This window comes from Lepeophtheirus salmonis, chromosome 7 (assembly GCF_016086655.4).
Source record: "Lepeophtheirus salmonis chromosome 7, UVic_Lsal_1.4, whole genome shotgun sequence".
Lineage (NCBI taxonomy): Eukaryota > Metazoa > Arthropoda > Copepoda > Siphonostomatoida > Caligidae > Lepeophtheirus > Lepeophtheirus salmonis.
This window is the reverse complement of record NC_052137.2, coordinates 13,451,284-13,474,990: the sequence shown is the minus strand read 5'-3', so window position 1 is coordinate 13,474,990 and position 23,707 is coordinate 13,451,284. Positions and strand designations below refer to the sequence as shown.

Sequence of the window (23,707 nt, the reverse complement as noted above, 5' to 3'; positions counted from 1 at the left end):
ACTTTTTTTTTCTTCATTATGGATATAATTAGTTCTAAAATAATGTTAAATAAATTAATTTATATTTAAAAATTATAAATATGATTTTGTGTGTTCATTGATTAGTGTCTATGAAGTGTCTCATATCACAACAATTGCAAATCCCTTGACTATGAAATGATCGTGTAGGAAATAGGTATTCTTGGGTAGGTAAGTGAGCAATTTTCTACATACCCATTCATTTCTGATACTTATACTAAATATTTTATTAAAATTTAAATATAATTTAAGACAAGGAAGTCAATGAATGTAGTGTAAAGTCAAACACATTGATGGGGATGCTTCTAAATAATATGTAATGCAGCATTTTTTTTGGTTCCCTGAAGTGATTTATTTCAGATTATATATTTTAGTGCTATACTGTTAGGACCAAGGAGGGTGTAATGAATAAAATTTCGAAATTATTTAAAATCTATTAAAATATTTTTGGTTCCTCTACTTCCGATCTCAAGTCTAAACTAAAGATTATTCTATTTAACATTATGAAATATCGGCTATGGACGTAACCAATCAGTTCCAAAATTCCACTAAAATCCACTATTTGTTACAGTTTCCGATTTATATTACCAATGATTATAAAAAATCATAGTAAGTAGTTTCTTTAGAGAATCATAAGCAGAAGGAAAATCAATATAGGGCTCTATTTCCAAAATACCTTAATTTGAAGAAAACTCTCAATTGTTGGTTGGAGGACTTAATTCAAGTTTTTACTGATAGTAAAAATAGATGAAAAGGATAATTGATATAATGGATTTTATTAACTTTATTTTTAAATAGATAATGATTTATCATCAGAGGTAGCTTATAACGGTTAATTTTTTTATAAAACAACTACAGAGCCCGAATCAATTAAATAGTTGAGGTTACGCCAAAGTCTCCCCTTTAGTAATTATAATTACAGATGTGTCCTATTATCAGAGAGATTGATACCATTTCAGAATACATACCATAAAAAGTTGAGATTATTAAGTATTACTCATTATGAACTGGGGCCAGAGCGTAACTATATATATTTTTAAGGAAAACCTATAATCAAGGGTTCTACTTTAATTTAATACTATTTATATTAAAATCAAGCAAGGTTTGTCTGTATCCTTGACTTAGTCTATCTCCTCGAATTCAATGTAGAGTTCTTGGAAGAACATGATCACAGAAACCGAGCTCAAAGATATCTAACTGAAGATATGAGAGTAATGGATGATTCAGAATTTGTGTCCAGCCAAACAGTGCAGACGGAAACAGCTTACTGTAGCTTTTATATCAAAAGGCCAAGGAGAAATGAGACTGTTGAGCAAGAATACAACTAATACTTGTCTGATGAATAACATTTATTCTATGCTGTCGTACAAGATAATTAAGAAAGTCTTCCTTAAGATGAAATGCCTCAAATGAGAGGCTCTTTTCCAAAGTTAATTTATAGCTTCGGCCAAACAGACGGACAATGTCTGATAAATACTTCGAGATTCGGCTACTTTTAAATGGCAATGACTGTTTATAAGTATAGACGTTTATTATATAAACTATTTCTAACCGTGTAAATTCAGATATACAAATGAAATAGACCCTAATTAAAAATTAAACAATCCAATTTGAATAAAATAAAAAGATTTAAATTCATATAAAAGACTGAATTAAATGCATAAAAAGAACATAATTCATACATGGCTAAGCTATTAGATTAGAGAATTTGAAAAACTACCATTTAGTGGAGGTAAAACTAGATTTTCAATCTTATTCAAATTGTACAAAAAACTGGAAATGGTCAGTTTTTGCCATGCCATGCTTTAAACAGTTGGGCGATGGACATGGTCTGACTGAAATAATTATAACAATGGTTTGATTCAGGAAACATTTAATACTATGAATTTATAAAAGCTCCAAATTTACTTGATTTGTTGATATGTAGTCGTGGGAGCATTCATCTTTATCGTCCCCACAAAACTTTCTTCTTCCATGTTTCTTCTTCTTTTTTTTTTCAAAGTTAAAAATAAAAAAATGAACGGGAAAAAAGTGAACGAATGAACGACGAACGAGAACTTTTAAGAAAATGAACGAACGAATGGAAAAAGGGTGAACGGGTCCAAACCTGTGTATTCTAAGTTTTGTCATAGTTCCTTCTTAAAAACAAAATCAACTCCCATCAGGGTCCTTTTTCTTCATCCAAATCAAACAACTTGAAGGACTCACAGATAAAACTATAAAATTCTTCACTTTTCAAAATTGTTAATTTTTTATTAGACAATTTTATAATACTTATATTACGATTAAATCATTCAGATATTAACATTTCTCCCATGAAATTAAGTAAAGTGTAGTGACCTATTCAAAATTTTATATTTAAGTTTTGGCGTCCAATTCAATATATATTAAACATACTTCTAAAAACATATCTCAGGTGGAAAAATGGTCAGTTACGTCACTTTTGATAACAACTTTTTATTATTATTATGTCATAAAAACCTAAGGTTAACTTTGACTATATTTTTGAGCTTATTATCCTCTAATTTTGATGAAAATTTTATTTAAACAAGATAAAAGCAATGCTTGACCGTAGATAAATAGACTAGAGTTATAAAATTAGTCTTGGTCTATTGTCTTTGGTGGTATAAAAAGTTTAATTTTAATTTGTTTATATAAATAATTTTACAATAAAATTTTCTATTTAATAGTTTTTAGAGATGTAATGCTCATAAAGGTAAGGGAATCTTGTGATTTTAAAGCAATTTAGATTTTATATTCTTTTCATAAATTGTATGTTCTTGTTATTATTTATTTCTGACGCAAAACCAATTGTTTAGTTATAACAAAAATTAAAAATTTAGAGTACTTTTGGTTAATAAAGTGCACTAACTGAATATAACAAATGTAAATCATGAAATTTTTGACTCTTTTTAATAGAAAATTACTAATTGAGAAGTATTAGAAGTAGCGTTGTGTCATTCCTAATTTAATACTGCAGTCTTGTCCAGTTCAATCCTGCATATCAGTTCTAAAACTGATAAAGTTCACTCCTTGATGACACAACTCAACTTTATTGCTATTCTTTTTAATCACCCCTATTACTGTCAGTCCCAAGGATCGACATTATTGAAGATCCGTCCCAATGACTGATAGGACCGGTCCAAAAATGGAATAGACTGGACCAAATAAGTAAGGACTGAAACAACACTAACTATTAGGTTCAAATCCCCACAATTATATTCCCCGTAAATACATAATAAAGTAATTTTAATAAATCAAAGTGTAACTTGTACAATCTGCTTATACAAGTTGCAACTTGTACAGAACGTATAATAAATAAATAAACAAATTTTACTATATTTTACTATATCAAAATGAAATGATAACAACAATTAGTTATTGGTAATTAAAATGAAGGACGATCGAAATAAATAAGGTGTAATGAGACGAATTAATTGTATCTTGTATAATCTGTTTGTACAAGTTACAACTAGAAACGGAATTGCAACTTGTACACAACATATAAATTAGTGATGGGCAGACTCCAAAAAATATCCCGATGCAGATTTTTTAATATTAGGTTTTTGGAATTATAAATTGTTAAAAACCATTAAAATAGGAATCGGAATAGCAAATTAAACATTATTGTTCGGATGCCGATCCCGACTCCAGAAAAAACATCTGATTCTCCAAGTACTGATTCTTATTCCTATTAATCGTCTCATCAATAATTTTTATGTATACAATATACACGATGATTGTTCAAAATGCTATTTATTTATTCCATTATCTCTTTATTTGTCGTTTTTGTAAGCTTGAAACAAAAGATACCGATACAAAATATGTCATGATACATTTGAAGATTGCAGTTAATATTTGGGTATGTGTTTTATGGTCTTCATTTTCTTAATATGTTGTTTTTACTACTCATATATTAGTAAAAGTGTATTAACCAAATATATATCTAACTTAATGACAATGAGGATCAATTAAAATGATGATTACTTACTTTTCGTAAAATATGTGGGAACTTGTGATAAGCTTTGATTATTTCACCTTCAATCCCATTGTTCCCATTAAAACTACAAATGCGAAAAAATAGGCATCAAGCTTTTAATTGACAAATTTAAAGGTTTTACTTACTCTAAAGAGGGTCGTCTTTTTGTGTATTCTCTTTTGAGAAAGGGTGTACTTTCTGATATTATTAATTTGTTTAAGTGCTGATTTTGGCCATCGTAGAGTGAATCATCTGCGTAGGATGGATCCCTATTGTACAATGAAGAAGGAAGCCAACTCTGCGAAATAAATCATGAACAAATATTTTATTTACTTAAGGTTGTTACTGACAGGGACATGGGTTTTTTTTCGTTTACAAATCTTTTCGGACATTAATCTCATATTTAGATACACATTAGGGATTGTCTCCCGGGTTACCGTTGTCCTTTACTATTAATTAATTACATTTCGCAGGAAGCCCAAATTATTAGTGAATTATTTTCATGTATTTATAATTTAAAAAAACACAAAAAGTCCGGAGCTTCACACAAAGGGCAATATTTATTTGTATTCCCGCCATTTTCAGTTAGTACCAAACCTCAAAATGAGCTGTCAAAATTTCATGATAATTTGTTTTTTAGTTTGTGCGTTATTGTGGTAAGTGGTACGCTACTTTTCTTATTCCCATAACATTGTATGAAAAACAATTTCGTGTGTTAATTTTACTCTGCTTTTTGATGTTAAAGAAAATACCATTCAAGCTAAGCAAAAAGGCAATTTTAAACGAAAAAAAAAAAAAAAACATGTTAGTAAATTATGCTCACTTTTTCACGCACTCTCTATCCAAAAATGTGTAAGAATGGGACTTTTGTAGAACATAAAGAGAATTTTAAAAACATTTCTCAACAAAAATCTCTAAAATGTGACTTAGACAATTTTAAACCTATTAGAATCCAAGCCCATAACTATTTCCGACTTATTGATTTGTCGCCTCTTTCCTTGGAGTATCTTCAGAATGTGTGATATACCTATATATTATCTATTTATTTATTTTACAGTTCACTTGATTACAGATTCATTATATTTTTGTATTGGAAACATGGTATTTTGTTCACTATTATATATATATATATATATGCATTTGGCCCATTGAAAATTGCTCTAGTAATAAAATTGTCCAGAATCTTTAATAACACAAGTAAATCTAAACAAGAAAACCTAATTATATATTCAACTCTAAAAGTGCTTTCCAAGCTAATTACGAATCTGTAATCATTTTTTTTTGTATCGAATCTGTTTTTCTAGAATTTTGAATTTATTTTATACCCTTTTCATAGCTTTGATTCAACTTTTGAGTAGGAAAAAATTAAGAAATACATAGTTTATTCCTTGGAAAATTCTATATTGATTTTAAATGTGTGTTTATGTTTTATATGTAAGGAGAATATATCCTGAGAAAATGAAATTTAAATGTTAAAAAACAGCCATATTTTGATATTTTTTTGTTGGAAAAAATTTAGCGTATCTATTTTTACTTCTTGTGTTGAACGGAGGACGAGAATTACTCCAAAAGTCAGTGATCGATTTTGATCAAACTTGGTGGTCAGATTATAGTTGATCATAGTAAGAGGTCAAGATAACACAAAACTTAAAAATGCATAATCGACCGTGGAACTAATTGAGATACATAACTTAATTTGATTTTAAGCTGAGGTTTTACACTCTACAAGGTGCCCATTCTGGTTTTGTTGTTTTAAAGCCAAGATAATTCATTTGAAGCATGAAATGTTAAGAGTATTTGGTTTTAAGAAGTATTGTTCAGTAGCAAAATCGATTGGATTTTATTTTTTAACGTTTAAATTTCCCAAAGTTTAGTGCTACAATAATTAATATTCAGAAATTATATTTATTTATGTTCAATAACAAAGGAAAAAAAGATAAACAATGCAAAGTTATACCATAGCACGTGTACAACTCATGTTTGACTTCCACAATACTTTTTAATTTTGACGTCATAGTATATGAGTTGATCTGTGTTTTGTCAAAATCTGTCTTTCTTGCCCAGGAGTTGGTAAAATACATCAATTTGAAAACTCTAGCAATAGTGACGTCATAATAAACTATGATTGTTACGTATTTTGTCAAAATCTGCCTGTCTTGCTCAGCAGTTGGTACGATATATTAAATTGAATATTCTAGCAATGCCGATTAAATGATGGTTTAACCATGTATTTATACTAACTTTGAAACAATGGAGTTTTTATATATGTAGGTACCGAGTGATCCATTAAAATCTGAACATGTTAATGTTAAACTTCAACAAGATATCACTTAATAAATAACAATATAATTTCAACAAAATTAACATTATAAATATATGTGTCTCCGAAATATCTTAATCATTAATGTAGACACCTTTCCAGGGCCGGCAGAAAGCCTGGGACCCACTGCAGATGTAGTCCACTGTCATGACGTTCCAGTAAAGGGTGTCAAAAATGTAAAGAAAGAGTTCAAAAGAACTCAAAAGACTCATTTGAAACTCATTCAAATTATTCTTGCAACATATATTGGTTTCATTCATTGCTGGTCTCAAATGTGGCCTCTCCGCCATCACAAGGCTATTTCCGACCCCTTTTTTGATAGCCTTCTAGACAATCTTGCATGAAATCACAAAATCTCTTACATGGGCTCTCATGGACTATAGAGGATTGGCCTGGATTGTTTTATTTAACTCGTCCAGGTCCAGTTTGGCCTTTTTGATAAAGCCATTCTTCCTTTTCAACGTTTCAAAGAAGTTGACTGCGTAGACAGCCGTCTTGGAGACGCCTAACTCCTTGGAGTGCACGAATAGAAATTTGTTGATCATATTCAAGAGTTCTTTTCTCCACTTGTACGTAAGCTATAGAGCTCAGGTTTGTTTTGTTTTGTAACTAATTGTTTATTCTTTAATATATCGAAATATATATATTGATTTCACTCACTCAATCTTCATTATTTAATGATTAAGTTTTCCGATTTCATTGGACCACCCGTTATATCAACTTTTAATTGAATATATCCTCGAATAAGATATTTAAAAAAAAAAAAATAATGCAGCTGAATTATACCTTCTAGAACCAAATACTCTTTTCATAACTAAGCTTTCATTAATTACTCATTATATATAGTCCTTTTTCGTAACAACAATTGAAAACCCAGGTGTTTTTCTTTTTCAAACAAACCGCTTAAAATATGGGGTTTCTCGTTGTTTATATAGTATTTTTTCAAGCTTCAATGAATGTATACAAAAGGTAAAAACATATTTGAAATTAGCATAAAATTTTGAAGAAATAAAAGGCTTCATGTAAAACACAGTATAAAGGAAATCTCATTTTCTGAATTATTTTTTCGTTTTTAACTCAATTTTGTTATTATTTATTTGTTAAATTACACAAGTAAAAAAATGATTTACTATTTAAATTGTTTTGTTCGACATTTCAGCCATTATAATCAGACTTCATATCAAATGGAGTGTATTTGTATAACAACAGTTTCAGGATAGTTATTAATTAATTAACTGAGCAAAACTTATTGAGGACATTCATATAGAGGTTTCAACAGTCCTTCTAAAACTAAAACAACCAGCTTCAAGAAATAACGTCCAATGATTGTCAGTTTCGTCATTAATGACGTTACACACCTATTTTGAAGGTGTAGGGGAGGGGGTCTATACCAAGTATGTACGTATATTAAGGTATTTCCCTCATAACATTAAACGAGGAATTGATATTGACTCATATTTAATAGGACGTTTTATAAACAGTAGACCAGCTCCAAGACATCTCCTCATCGACAGGATGAAGACCTTAAGGCTTGAGAGATGCAAAAAAGTCCTTAATTACTTGAAGAGTCATACATTGACTGTGAAGATCTTCTCAGACAAGAAGATCTTCACAGTCAACCAGGTTTTGAACCGCAAAAATGGAAAATTTATAGCAGCATCACCTGAGGAACTCCAGGGCACCTTCAAGACAAAACACCCGGTCCAAATAATGTGGTTGAGAGTCGTGGCCTCTGATGGGAAGAAAATGTGGATCGTCTTAGAGAGTAAGGTTGGGAAGACATCACACAGAAATGTGCATGAGCTCAAGTCCAGCACAGCATCAAGATGCAATGGGCCAACATGTCCGCTGATTATATTATGGCAACCTGCACTAAGTTCCGACCTCAAGTGGAGGCTGTGATAGAGGTGGGAGGCCGCCTTATTAAATAATTATTGCTCTAAGTTTTTTCTGTAACATTTTTCATTTTACTTTTCTAATAAAAAGTTATTAAGATTTTGGTTTTGCTTCTTGATCGAGTAATATTTCCCTATTGCACATTACGAATCAGAGTATTACTGCTCATTTTATAACGTTGCTATTTAAAAAGAGTTATCTCTTTATAAAGGTATAATTTGAAAAAAAAAATTAATGACCACAAACTTACACTTTTTTTTTCATAACAAAAGAAAAAAATAATAATAATAGATTTAGTTTGATATAGCTATCGAACAGGCTTTTAATAATGTATTATAACTGGATTTCATTTTTTTTGTTATATATATATTGCTAATCAAATACTCCTCAAGTACTAATATTATTACAAATATATCATATAGTTAATTCTATAATGTTAACTTAATAAAATAATAAAAATATAATTTATAAGTTCATTATTTTATAAAGTGTTGAAAAGGCCTAATTATAAACAGTCAAATCTGGATATAATAAAAATACGGTCAGTGTCAACGTTCTTTCAGGTACTAATTAAAGCTCACTTTTTCTTCCCTTCTTTCGTATCATCTTTCTTGAGTCTAATGGAAAATATTAGAATGAAGAAGTCCGATGAGGATTTTCCTTTTTTATACACACCATTTTTTTCTTCTTTTTTTGAATGTTTATTTTTAAATTCATTTAAATTCTAAATTGTATGCTTTTCAATCCATACAGATGAATAATATAATGAGTGCCCCTCCGAAAAATAATAATAATAATAAATAAATAAATAGATAAAATAAATATGGCATTTTAATGGTAAAAATTTGTTTGTATTTTCCGAAATTGTGCGTTTTTTTAAAACATACTTCGGATATAAGAAAAATCAGTGTATAATCTACTTTCTATCTGGAAATAGTAGTTTTCTTTTTAGGAGATTTGACTGTATATCTCATAACCCCCCCCCCTCCTCCCTCCCAAAGATGAAAGCCCCTTAACATTAGATTAAGCTAAAAAGAGGTAGAAAAAAGATTATTACTCTTTCTAACTACAGTGAAAAAGAGTACTGTATCAGCCCTAATATATTCGGTGCAGTCCAATCTTAAGACCGATCCTATCAGTCCATGGGACCGGTCTTTAAGACTGTTGGTCCTTTGGACACTCTGTACTAGAACTGTTTAAAAAAAATAATAATAAAGTTTAAGATCAAACTTTATAAGTTTCGAAGACTGAACCGAATTTGTCCGAGAATCTGCTGGAAAGAACTACAGTCTTTAGTCATCACGGTGTTACCTCGCTAACACAAAAATACCATATGTATTTTATTATCACCTGTCGATTCCCTCATCTCACTTAATATTTCATTGCTATAGCATAATTAATTCTTTTTGATAAACAAAAAAATTAATAAATTATTCTATACTTATGCTCAGTTTTCAAAAGGACAGGAATATAATTTATTGATGATCCCTTGCTTCAAATAAATTCCCTTGGAGTAAAACAATTGAAAAATGGAGGCATTATTCTTTTTCAAACAAAACTAATCAAAATTGATGTTTCTTAAGCTTTAACTTGCGTTTTCTCAAGATGAATGATTGTATATAAAATATAAGCTCATATTATAAATTGCATAAAATTTTGAAAAATTTAAATTAATTTTTGTGTGGATCATTAGTTTTTTTTCCTATTCAAAATTTGTCTCAAATATATAAAAAAGGTAAAAATTATAATCAAAAGTTCTCAAAAAGCAGATTTGAAACAGAAAAACGAATTGGAGATGCTTTGTTAAAGGATTGAGTAAAGTAATTGAATATTGAATTAAAATATGTTTAAAATAATAATTTTTCCTTATTTTGTCTAATCAGTGAAGGTGTTGAGCTTGTAGGTCTAAAGTTTTGAAAATAAGTAAGCTTAAAATAACGTAAAACACGTAACAAAAGTGAAAAATAACGTCATCGATTTAAAAGTTTATTTAAGAGGTTTCTCCTTTGAATTTTAATAAATATTTATTAGAAACTATTTAAGTGCCATCTAACGGAGGAAAAAAGATTTTTTTTCTATCGTCTCTTTTCTCTACTACAAGCTAATGGAAAACAAATCAAAGAAAATAACTTATGTCATGTGATTGCAACCAGAAGATTCACATACTTATAAAAAAATACCAAATATGCATTACTTGACTTCTCTTGTCATCCCTGAAGCACATTATTCCCTAGACATAACTCCAAGTTAGTATTTGCTTGTCTTAGAGTAACGAGTATCAAAATTTATTTTATGGAAAGTTTGGAAGAAATAGTGCTATAAAAAAAATATATATTCTTCCCTATTTTAAATCCCAAGGGACTCAAAATTTACGAACCTTTTATGTACATTGAATTAGGCGGACACAAGAGATATATTTTCATAAGTATGTATGTTCATAAACAATTTTTGATGTAAATAATAAATTATCTAAATTAGTATAATTCAGTGGCGCAATAGGTAAATTAATACGTCATTACTTTTCTTCATATATATCTACTAATAATATCATATATATATAATTTTCTTTATTTTTCGGGTAATTCAGGAAGGGACAAAAATAAGCATTTTGTGCGAGTCTAAAAAATATTCCATTATCTTCGTTCTAGAAGGAATTAAGAAATAAATCTATACTTTTAAAATTTAGTAAATTGTTTTAGGATTTAAAAAATACAAAATTCGAAATAAATGATGATGTTACTACTACTTATGAAAAAAATAATCCTGTTTATAAAACTCACACATAAAATATATTTAGTAAATTAATACTAAGATAAATTAATATTAACTCATTAACTATATGGAAGAACTCTAATTGCAGCTAACTTATAGTCGATATGGTCTGAATATTTTTTATTTTAAAAATATTGGTGTTACTTATGAAGAAAGTACTCAGAATTTAGATCTAAATCCGCATAGAAAAGAACGGGGAAGGTTGCAAGAGAACCTTTTTCTCATTTAAAAAATATAAGATGTTGTAAAGCTATGAGTAGTGTTGTGTTAGTCCTGATTTCGTACCAAGGACTGCATCTAGAGTAGTCCCACTTGTCGGTCCTTAACCCGGCGTTACCTCAATAACACAAATATGCCCTATTTATTTTTTTGACATCTCTCGATTCTCTTGCCTCACTTGATACGTCATAGCTATTTCATAATTTAATCTTTTTCATAAATAAACCAAGTATTCATAGACTTGTGCTCCATTTTTAAAAGGATAGGAGTACAGTTTCTTATTGATCTTTAGTTGTATATATATAATATATATATATTGGCTATTTTATATGATTTTTTTGGCTATCAATACACAAATATTAATTTATAGCTACGTTTAAATAACATATTACTAAGTAATATAATAATACAGTATCAAATATATAGGATTTTAATAATACGAAATATATATTTAATTCATTTTAAAAGTTCTGAATAAATAATATGACTGATGGTCTAGGAGTACTCAAGAGATAAATAATAGTTGGTATGATTGACTTATTTGGCTAACTACCAAAGGATTTCTTGCCTTTTGTTATTTTCTTTTTGGAGGAAAAGTAGCGTTATACAATAAAGGTAATGACGCTTTAAAGAAGGTAAAGTATATCCCTTGTTACGCCATTTAGGGTGGTTTTCCTTATTTTAATTACACTGTAATATAAAATTAAAAATAACATATTTCTGTTTTATATTCCATTATAATGAAAAAATGAATATTTTTTGCAAAATATGTGCAATGTTCTTAATATATATCCCATAATCTTATTTGGGTTATTACTAAACCAGCGATATTTTAGAAAAATATACGGAAGGACCGACATTTAAGGACTGTTTCCAAAGATTGAAAGTCAGTAGGCCAGGTCCTTAGACTGGACTGGACCGAATAAATGAAGACCGATACAACACTAGCTGTGAGTGTAAATTTCTCTGATTTATAGAACTGACCAGTAATCTATAATATAAATCTACAATAATAACTTGAAAGTTAATAGTAATTCAACAAAATGGGAGCAGGGGGAATGGGGTTATTTTATCATTAAAGAAAAGTACCTATTGTAACGGCGTGTGCATGGATTTATTCTATCTATAATACTAATTAATGATTTATGTATATATAGGTATTAATCTCCAATAATATGTTAAAAATTAATAATAATTCAACACTTTATAGGGATAGTTATTCACATATTCCTTCAAAAATATTCCTTAGTCGAATTTTCTTCATTTGTAACTCAAATTAAAATAATTGTTTAGATTTAAAAACCCTTTCCGGCTACACAGACAGTTGCATCAGTTGGCAGTTCATTTTGTGGAAAAACTACTGACTGACTTTTCCCCAAAGTTTCCGATGTACAGCTCAATCTTTTATTATAAAATCATTTTTTGGTTGGAAAATAAAATATCAAGGCCTTCATTTGAATAATTAATTTTTGGGGGATATATATAGAAAAAAGTTTCTCTATTTTTAAAAAAAAAAAAAGAATGTGTTATTTTATTTTTTGAACACTTTGCACATTTTTTTAATGGTTGACATTTCAATTTTTTAATAAGTTCGGTCAAATAATACAATTTGTCTAACTATGATCGTCTATGAGGGAGGTATCTCCCTCCTCACTATCAAATGCCTGGGTATAACCTTTAAATAAAATCAAAGCATAGCAAATAATATGTGTTCCGATCTCCCCAACTGCGGCACAGGCAAATGTCTTCAATTTAAAAAAGTTAAGTCCTATTTATATAATGTTGTAATATATTTACCAGGGATGTCGCTAGCCCCTTTTTGGAGGGTTCAACCCCGCCCCTCCCATAAAAAAATGTTGTGTATATGTAAACAACTGATTTATATCAAGAATAGTATTACAGTTTTTATAATTTTTAGAGCGAAGCCCACTCCTCAAATGATGAAAGCCCACATTGTATCTACGATGTAGATTCCTTATATACTCGTATTATGTATAAAATTGAATTTTTGTCAATCTCTTATAATTTATATTTGTTCGTACAAATTATTACATGTATTATAGTTGGAGTTTGAGAGTATTCCTAATTAAGATTTATGGGCATATAACTCTTTATTTTAAAATAATCTGAGCAAAATGAGTTTGGGATTTAAACAAAAAATTGGTTATCTTTATAGTAAAAACATTATATTCTTATTTTTAATAAAAATTAATTTTAAATATTTGTTACTTTATGCAAATTCTGGGAATCAAATTTGTAGCCATCAGTTTTGAATGAGATAGAGTATAATGTATAAAATATATATAATTAATATATTGGTAAGCCTATGAACTGAGCCGTACAAATAAAGAGATATCCAAGTTTTAGGAAAACAGCTATTAAATTCACTAAACCTCAATTAAAAACTACTAAATATACGAATTATGAATTTATCCTACACAAGGCATTACAAGATAAATAAAATTGCAAATAATCATATTTAATGTAGGACCAAACTCAAAAGTGTTGGCAATCAAATGTAGACTCAAAGAAATGAAAAACATTTTATTAAGCTCGGGCTGTAAAATATTCCAATTCACTGACGGAGGGCTTAAAAAAGTTAAATAGTTGTTTTTTTTAAATATTTTCAAATAGATTGGTCAACAACTGTTTATATTTCGTCCCTCCATTTCCTCTATTAGATCTCTATTAAAGGCAATTAGAATAAATCACAGCAAATGTTCGTAGTTTTATAAATGAAAAATATGTTTTATTTTATTTTAATAAATAAAGAAAGACAATTATAAATTTTTTGAAAATAGTGCACACTTTTTGAAAATGGAAATATGGTCACTCTAATTAAATTGATATACTACTAAAGAACACTGTCTTGTAGACATTAGCCCTACAGAACCCGTCTGTCCGTTCTTTTAGAACATTGACAATTGAAGAAAATGAAAGAGATAAATACGATTGAATGGATGTTTTACCTTTTTAGCCAGTATTTGATCAGAGAGATTAAATAAAATATGTACAAGGATGTAAATTGTAGTGTAATAGATATTCGAAAGAACCATGTTTAGAAGAATATGCAAAGATATTAATTGAGAGGATCTTATTTAATATCTCCTTTATTTATATATCAACAAGAAAGTTTGAGCGGGAAGAAGAAAGATAGAGAAAAAAATACTCACCAAATTGAATACAAAATTACGTATTGGAGTATATATATATACAGGTACAGCGTACTTATATGAGTGAGGGAGGAATGAAAAGATACTTACTCATGGCTTATGACTTGTCTGCATTAGATTTGATCTTACGTCTCAACGAAAGTAACACAATAAAATAAGTAACAAGGGTTTCATTTGTTTTTTTTTTTTAAACTTTACAAAATAAGTTTAACAAATCATTCCCAATGCTCATGACAATTAATTTTATCATTCAAATCTCAGTCATTTTACTGAAGCTGAAATGCACTCAGATGTCATCTGTAAATAAAAACACCTTACAAGTGATTATATAAATCGTATGCACTTCAGCGTCTGGCATATTTTACAGCCGTCTATTGGTACTCTTTAATGCCCGGCACGACTTTCTGCTGATGTACAGTAATAGTATCGTGGCAAAACTTAATTAGATTTGAAATGATAAAAATATAATTAAATATGACAAATCCAAGCTCAATGCAAAGTTTATATGACAAGAAAATGATACCACGGAGTCATTTGAATTTTTCCTTAGGCATGTTTGATTATAATCTACCAAAATTATATTATAGGAACCAAATTTTATTTATCAATTCAATAGTACCATGATCATTGATCATTCTCGCTTCCGCTTTCTTCTCACGCTCTTCTAAATGCCCATTACTACTGAGCTGATAACTCGATGAAAATTTATGAAGTACATTTTTGTTCTAGTTTTAGTCTGGCCTTTTTTATCAAAGAATAAATTAGAAAGGATCATCAGCTTCTGACAATAATTTTGATTAATTGATTTATCTTACATACTGACTGTTCATTTAACTGCATTTAAAACATTTATAAATTATTGTAGTTGAAATCAACTGTGAATTATTTTATTAGTTTGAAAATTACTTAAGATTTTGTTCACCATTATAAATAACGCTCATTTAAAATTATTTCATAAAGTATATTTTTATTATGTCGGCTCTAATGCAATTAATTATTAAAACCTATACAGCTACTTTTATCAACGACGATTTTCAGTACTAGTTTTTACTGCTCTAACAACCCTTTCTCTTCTTATATAAGATTCCTAATTTGGCTTTCAGATCAATAGGAGGTATGAATTCCCATTCCTATATATACAACTTCAAGGTATTTGAGTCCCATAAGTGACTACGTAATGCAGACTGCTTTGGACAAGTAATACAGTTCATGAAGAGATGAAGACCATCGTTCACATGTTTCTATTTTGATTCTAAATTGAACCAACTGTACTGACCTTTAGAGTTTTCATCGCTTACGTTTATCATTTTCTCATTCTCTCCCAACGTTTGAGTGTCTCTCCGAATCCTTTCAGTGATTTGGTTCACCACAGTCAACCGCTTCTTCTTCTGACACATCCTGGATCATAACGAAGTAGAAATCCTTTATTTTTGCCTCATATGATATATATTCGTCTATCCACGAATGCTTCTTTCCAATATGAATAGTTCATAATGTCTAATAATAATTAATAAGTTAATAACAGAGCAGAGACTAGCACTTCTTCCATTCAAACAGTTTTCGTCAGCTTTCTTTATGTTTATTATTATACTATTAATATTAAATGTTTTGTTTCTGGTTCGAACTCATTACATAGTGAGATGTTGATAGTATGTATTGTAATTTTGAGGCATAGTTCCATCATTATTCCAACAGAAAATAACCATTTAATACTTTTTATAGTAATAAAAATTACATAACTTGGTTAAAAAGTTCTAAGGGAACATCAATTTAAACTAAAATTAAACAAAAACGATGTATAACCTCATTTATTTATATATTAAGGCGAAATATCCTTAAGGGAATCTGGCTTTAATGGGAAGTAGTTTAAAGCAAAATGTCCTGAGTCAAAATAGTTTAAGACAAAAGTACCTAGCGCCATCATAATGCTCGCCTGCACCATAGGGGTCAAACATTAAGAAGGAATAATATTGACCATTGTCAAAGTGATTTCCCCCTCCCTTCTTATCCCGAGCTACGCCGAGTAAGCCTTAGCTAGTATAGAATACAAACTTATCATAGAATCATTTTAAGTTGAATTAAAACATATATTCGTATATATAAATATATTAAATATCCTTTTTTGGTCAAATGTCCGAAATGGTCCTTTTGCAACATGTATGTTCGGCAAAATGTCAGTTCGGCAAATTGCCCTTCGGCGAAATGTCCGCTCACGGTAAACCTGGCAATTTAAAGAATGTTTTGAAGGAGAGCAGCTTAGCTGTCATGATGTTCATTAGATCAGCTACAATTAGCTGTGGCAAAGGAGGAGAGGGAGAAAGAAATAAAGTATTACACTGGCAATAATTTCTTTGATGACAATCCTGAATGCTACTCCAACTTTGCAACAAATTCACAAGTTTAATCTTCGTCTTTTATGAGCACACGCATCTTCAATCATTGAATATGATTGAAGCTAGTAAAAGAAAGTTCATTACTCTAGAGTTAAATTATAACGACACCAGGGGAGGAAAAGGAAATTCATTCTTCAGATTACCCATTCCGAAAAAAGGGGCCAGCTAGAAAAATACATATTATTTACATTACTACCTATAAGACTGTACACGAGCAAAAAGAATCTGACTCGAGTTGGAATTATCTCCCTTCAATGTATCTATAATATTATTGTAGAGTACGTTGGTAGTAGGGTTGTACATGTCCTTAAATTGGACATCAAACCGGTCCCTTCTCGGATATCGTTTTTTGGAAAAAAAAGTTCCAGATTTTAAAGCACCCTCTAGAAAACATATTTATGATATAGTAAAGTATCTTAGTGTTACTATTTGAATTAGTTTAGTTAAACTTTAAGTATCTTTAAAACACGTGAATATTTTGACATTACTCTTAATTTAAGCCAAATTTATGTTTAAATTAGGCTAATTATATTTATAGAAAATAATTTCAGGGGTGTCCGCAGAGGTTGGCCTGAAAAAGCTGTAGCCTTCCTCAAAAGAAGGATTTTTTTTTTCTTTTTACAAAAAAACTTAATATTTAAATTTGTTCTTCAAAAATGTAATTTAAGAAATTTTTTTCAAAAAAAAAATTATTTTTTTATGAATAACTGTGAATTTGTTAAATTTTTTTCCAAAAAGTTTAATATTTGAAATATATTTTTGTAGTTTTTTTTTCAAAAAATTCAATTTGTTGTAAATAGCTGCGGATTTTGACTTGTTTTTCCAACAAATTTAATTTTATAACTTTTTATCCAAAATATGTAATTTTTTTAAATTTGATATATAAAATTTAATTTATCAAATTTTTTAATACAGGAAATTTTAATTTTGGATTTTGTATTGAAAAATCCAAAACCATGTCCACTTCAAAATATAGTCCTACGGATGCCCTTGAATTTATAATGTCATCATTTATGATTTTTCTATAGGATGGCAATTGTGTCAAATTTGAACGCGTCCTATAAATTTAGAATGGGACTTCAAAGTTTGTATACTATGAAGTATAACATCTCATTAAGTAAAGCACTACAACTTTTCTTGTATCTACCATGAATTATTACTGTATAATTACAGGATAAACGTAACAGGTATCATGGAAAGGAACTTGTAAGTCATCAAATCCATTCACTCCTGAAACAGAAAATTAAATGGAAATATACATACATCAATAATTGCCTAATTATGATTAATTGATTTGAAATCCCTCTCCTCCAATAATATATTCTTCGATTTGCGATGCATCGTTGTTCCTTATTTCCTTATTATTAAAGAGTTGAAATAACTGAATTTCAACTATGTGGCGTCGTTGTCTCCAATTTCGAAAGAGAAAGTATGCCATGCAGGCAAGCTTTTACAATGTACCCAATATTCAATATACATGAGTACTAATACATAGTTTAAAAAGTAGTTTTTTTAAATTCGTTCCTTAATTTAAGTACTTTGAACAGATAGTTATGAATTAAAGATTTCACCAATTTTGTCTAAAAATGTTTTACAAACAAAAAAATTTTTCAGCAATTGTGATAAAGTGATTAGAAATGTATTTTCCATTTCAGACAATAAATTGTCTCCTTTATAAAGAATTCATAAGCTAACTTCCTTTATCTTAATTCCTATAGGATGGTGTAGATTAACTTATATAATTGGATTAAGACCAAAAAAAAGTATTGATTAGGGCTGGGACGGTACGCTAAACTTACAGTGCGATACGATCTGGATAAACGATTCACAGTACGCGGTTCGGTACAGTATATTAGTAAAATGTTGTTTTTTTGTAAGATAACTAATGGAGCTTTTCAAGTTTTTTCGATATTTTATTCCTTAACATTTTATTTTCTGCACAAATGAATGATTCTTAAATATACCAAAAAATATAAAAACAAAGATTGATATAAAATATATACAGGTTGAAAAATACAACTAATATTATTATTCATGAATTTATAAAAAAATCCGAATACATAAGCTTATCCACATTTATCGATAATAAACAAGAGCGATTAGCTGTCACAATATCGCCAGCTATCGAAAAAAATATTTTGCTTGATACTGATCACCAACCTATATAATAACTGGATACACAACCTATAGAATAAAGAGGAGAAAAAGAGTGAGTTATCCCTTTTGCTGTTTGTAGCTATCTTAAGTACCTATTTATACGAAATATTTACTTATTCCTTAATGCAAATTATTGGTGCATACAAGTGGAGGATTACCATTTCTTTTGTTGCATTTGGTTGCAAAAACAAGTATGCTGCTAGCAATTCAATTTCATATAATTGTTTTCTGACCCAGGATCCAGAGAGATGTAGAACATTAGTAAGAAACCTCAAGCGAGATGACTTTACTCCCAAAAAGTTTTTGAGAATTTGTTCGGAACGTTTTACTCCGGAATACTTCAATCGGACTATGGACGTTGTAAGGCTGAGAGAAAATGCAGTGCCTACTTTATTCAAAACATTCTCGCCCTACCTTCAAGAAGAAGATGCAAGAACTCGTGGAAAACACAAATCTCCTACAAAGAGGTCCTTCTCACCCCCTAAACAGGTCAAATCATCTCCTGGATTAAAGTTAGATCCTTCCCTCTTCGAGGCTAGGGAAAATATGCTATTAGAGAATCCCTATTCTTTCACATCAGCTCAAGTCATTAAGCAGAAGTTCCAATAGCAAACAAATATGATTTCCATGCTTGCAGGCCATTTTAAAAAATACAGATGTCAACGAAAGAAAATTTACAAGAAGTTAGGAAACTTGGTTGACGTTCTCAAAGACCTGAGGTCTAAGATAATACTATAAGAAGATGCTTTATCTATTCTTGATATAATGTCTGACATTCCTCAACCCCTTTTAAAAAGGATGCAAATCGGAAGTGGTGTAAAGGGAAGTCGCAGTAGCTACTCAACTGAGCTCCAAGCATTTGCTTTGACATTGTCATTCTACTCGACAAAAGCATATAGTTATGTACAAAAGACCTTTGACTTATGCCTACCTAGTCTCAGTACTATTCGAACCTAGTATTCTTATGTGGATAGTGATCCGGCTTTTACTCAATCTTCCTTTGATATTCTTATATCAAATGCCAATAAAGCTCTCGAATCTGAAGAAGAAATTCTCGTTAATTTGACATTAGACGAAATGCCAGTTTTCATTTTCAATTAAGCTTCATCATGAAGCCAGCCTCATTTCTGAGCATTTAAAAAAATAATTTATACGAAAGTATCTTTTGAAACAGATCATTTTTAAGAATAAATTATATTTGTATATCCTAAAAATAAATAGAAGCAAAGATTGTTATAATATAATGATTCTAGTTTATTGTTGGTTCTGATGCAACATGGCTTCTCAAAGAATAGAGTCTTTATAGTATAACCTTTGTTATTAATGACAAGATGTAAGTAAGTGTAGACGCTGAACGTTGAGAGTCTAAGAGTGATTTAACTAAAAGAAGGATTCCGACTATATGCATTAACAGACGATATAGTACATAAATGAATTTCTATTAAAAGGGCAAGGAGAAAAACTGGGATCTTATCCTTATCTTATGCCTTGTATAGCTTCGAGAATAACGTTGTGCCTGCAATATTCGAAGTGAGAGAGAAGTCTCCTACATATCTTCATAATATACAAATTATAAGTACTTAACATTTTTTTTTCGGGCACAAGTCAAGTATCAAGACTTAATCATGAATTTTCTACTGAATGTAAGTCTTTTTTTAGTTTGGTTTCAAAATGCACATGTAACAATAGGTCCATAATAATGTAATTATGAACAGAATATACGAGAACTCAAGTTTATGTCTACATACATATACATATATAATCAAATTTGGATAAGAGCAACCTTTAAATATAAAAAAATTGTCTACGGCAAAAACAAAAGCAACTTAAAATATTACCTTACATAAATGATACTATGTACATTATAAATTCATAAAAATTTCTTAAATTTGTATTTAATACTAATGTCTTAAACATTTCTTAGCTTTTCTATATTTGTTTTTTTAGCAATAATCATTTATTGTTAAGTGGTACTGGCTAGTAAATAAGTTTTGCACCACCTCTTTAATGGTATTTTAGAGAGGTCTAGAGAGTTACAATCTTAATCTTGGGCAAATTAATCAAACCCCATTGTTGTTTTCTTTCAAACAAGATATTGCAAACAAATATATCTCACTTCTGGACAAAGATAGAAACAAAAAGTTTAGAGATTGCAACTTTGATCTGCACCAGCCATGACATCATTACGCAGCTCAAGGTCAACTGCCACATTCTCTACCACAATCGCAAGCGTTTGGAAGATGGATCCGGCCTCAAGAGGCTCCCTCGAAGCGGGATGTTAAATCCCAAAGCTGCCAAACACTATTTGGAGGCCCAAAAAAAATCACTATACCATCTTAAAGGTGATCAAAGCAGCTGAGGAGGGAGGAGTAGAGAGGTTTGAAAAGAAGCAATTCTTTACTCTAAAGCATCAACAATTTATATATTGTACCGAGGGGTCCATTAAAATATAAACATCTAAACACTCTGAATTTTAAACTTCAACAAGATATAGTTTAGTAATTAAATGGAATTTCAACAAAATTAATACAAATGTGTGTCTGAGCTCTCTCAATCATTAGTATAACAACTCTTACAAGCAATGCTGGCTTCCAGGCGGTGGCGGAGGACTGGCACGCACTGTGGATGTAGTTCTCTGTCATGGTGTCACAGTGCTGACTGAGAGTGACTTTAAGGGCATCGGTATTTGGATGATGAACACAGCATGCCTTCCCCTCGACATGCATCCAAAAGGTGTAGTCAAGGGAGTTGGCATCAGAGCTCTAGGGGGCCAAAAGGGGGGAAAAAAGAGTTCAAAAGAGGCTTGCAACAGAGTAAATGGGTTTCTTTCATGGATTGTGTCAAAAGTAGTCTCTCTGCCCTCATATGGCTCTTTAAAAAAAATTGACAACTCTCCCGACAGTCTGGTGTGAAATCCCAAGATCTCTTACATGGGCCCTCATGGAATTGAGGAGATTTGCCTGGGCAGCTTTCTTTAACTCCTCCGAGTCCAGTTTGCCCTTTTTGACAGAGTCTTTCTTCCTCTCTAACGTTTCGGACTTGCTGACGACGTAAACGGTGGTTCTTTGGAGATGCTCAACTACTTGGAGTGCGCCAATGGAATTTTTTCAATCACATTCAAGTCTTCTTAACATGTAGGTAAGCTAAAAATCTGAGACTTGTTTTGTTTTGTAACTAATTCTGTATACCTTGATATATCGAAATATGAATTAATTTCAATCACTGAACCATTATTACTTATTGAATTAGTAAGTGTTTAGATTTCAATGGACCACGGAGTATATTTATACAAAATTTATATAAGATTCTGAATTAATTAGGCGGCTTTTAGCCATACTGAATAATTTAAAATGTCGTTCAAAATGTATTTTGTTCTCATTTATATACTATTTTCATGTATTCGTGCATATTTGAATATAAAATCTTGATCATGATATTTACGAATAATTTCTTTAAATTCCAAATAGTTGAGGAAGAGGGAGATCAATGCTAGTTAATCCATGTGGTATAGTGGAGTTCTTCTATTTCTAGCCAATTTCTTCTTCCTGTTCTCCAGTAATTTCCTATTAGTGTTTCATTAGACATGGCTCTTTGAGATAGGTAAATATCCCGATCCTGAGTTGTGAATCATATACTGAATTCAGACACTCTGAGAATATTTTTTCATGTTAATAAATTTTCATCTGAAATGTAATATTTGTATAACCTTAAATTCTTAAATCCTTTTTTTTTTTTTTTTAAATATAATTATTAGAAGTCAACTTAAAAGTTAAATGGGGCGTTAAGTATTTTGAATATATATTTTGTGTTTGAAGTCAAAGAGTAGCTGGAGAACAAGTTGTCTCTAGTCATGACAAAAAAAGATCAAAAAAGGAAAATATAAAGCGAAAAAGCTGCCAAAAAAATTCTAAAATTCGTGTATTCTTAAAAACTAAGTTGTGGAATCAGATTACTTATATTAAGTTTAATATAATAAGTTTATTGTTTATTAATATTTATTTTCTTTACTTGAATATTATTTGATAAATATATTTTAGATTAAATTTAAGAAAATTCTATTATAACAAGAACTATAATCAAGTTATAATATAAAAAGTAATCACGACTGCGCAAAATTGCTTTATCTATGAGTCGTTTTTGAAAAAATGTTTGCTTTCATCCTTTCTATAGCAGTAAATCATTTTCTCCCCCTTAAACTATGTAACAGGCAGCTGAAATTAACAATGGTCTTAATTTAGTAATAGCTCATTCCCGTTTTCTCCTTGGGCTCTTACAAAACCCCATCTCTATTTACGGGTAAAGATCACAAAAAAAAATTATTGACATATAATCAAATTTTTAGTTCTATCCCTTCGGCTAGTTTTGAGTATCAAGGTTCGTAAAAAGATAAGAAAAAAGTGTCTCAAAAAAGTCCAGAGTCAATAACATTTTATTTTTTAGAGCATTAATCCAATACGATCTTGATTCTAAAAGTAAAGGATTCACTAATCACAAATCTGAGATAATTGTTTTAGAATTAGATCAGATTCTCGATGATTTTCGATTATAATTTCTTTTACGATATTTCAATAGTATGAGAGTCAATTTTTGAGAATATAGAAAATATCTAGAGAATAATATTTTGTTTTGCCAAATTATATTTAGAATTTGTATCAGGGTTCATTATTTCATGTTGGAGATAAATCCAGAGAAAAGGCAATGTTACTTTTAAAGGAATTTTCTTTCTTTAGGAACTAGGCTCTTTAACAGTAAATACATACGACACGCACTGTATATAGGT

At 29.8% G+C, this 23,707-nt stretch overlaps 1 protein-coding gene across 1 annotated transcript in view; it reads right to left on the bottom strand.

Moving 5' to 3' along the window:
- LOC121121685 (uncharacterized) overlaps positions 1 to 14,313 on the bottom strand; it is a 77,930-nt gene extending 63,617 nt beyond the window's left edge. The window contains exons 1-3 of the mRNA XM_071890146.1: positions 14,174 to 14,313; positions 4,144 to 4,295; positions 4,010 to 4,082 (exon numbers count right to left, since the gene is read on the bottom strand). Coding sequence (XP_071746247.1) covers positions 4,010 to 4,082; positions 4,144 to 4,295; positions 14,174 to 14,260 — 312 coding nt within the window. The 5' untranslated portion in view covers positions 14,261 to 14,313. The remainder of the gene's footprint in view (positions 1 to 4,009; positions 4,083 to 4,143; positions 4,296 to 14,173) is intronic.
- Positions 14,314 to 23,707: the final 9,394 nt, after the last annotated feature.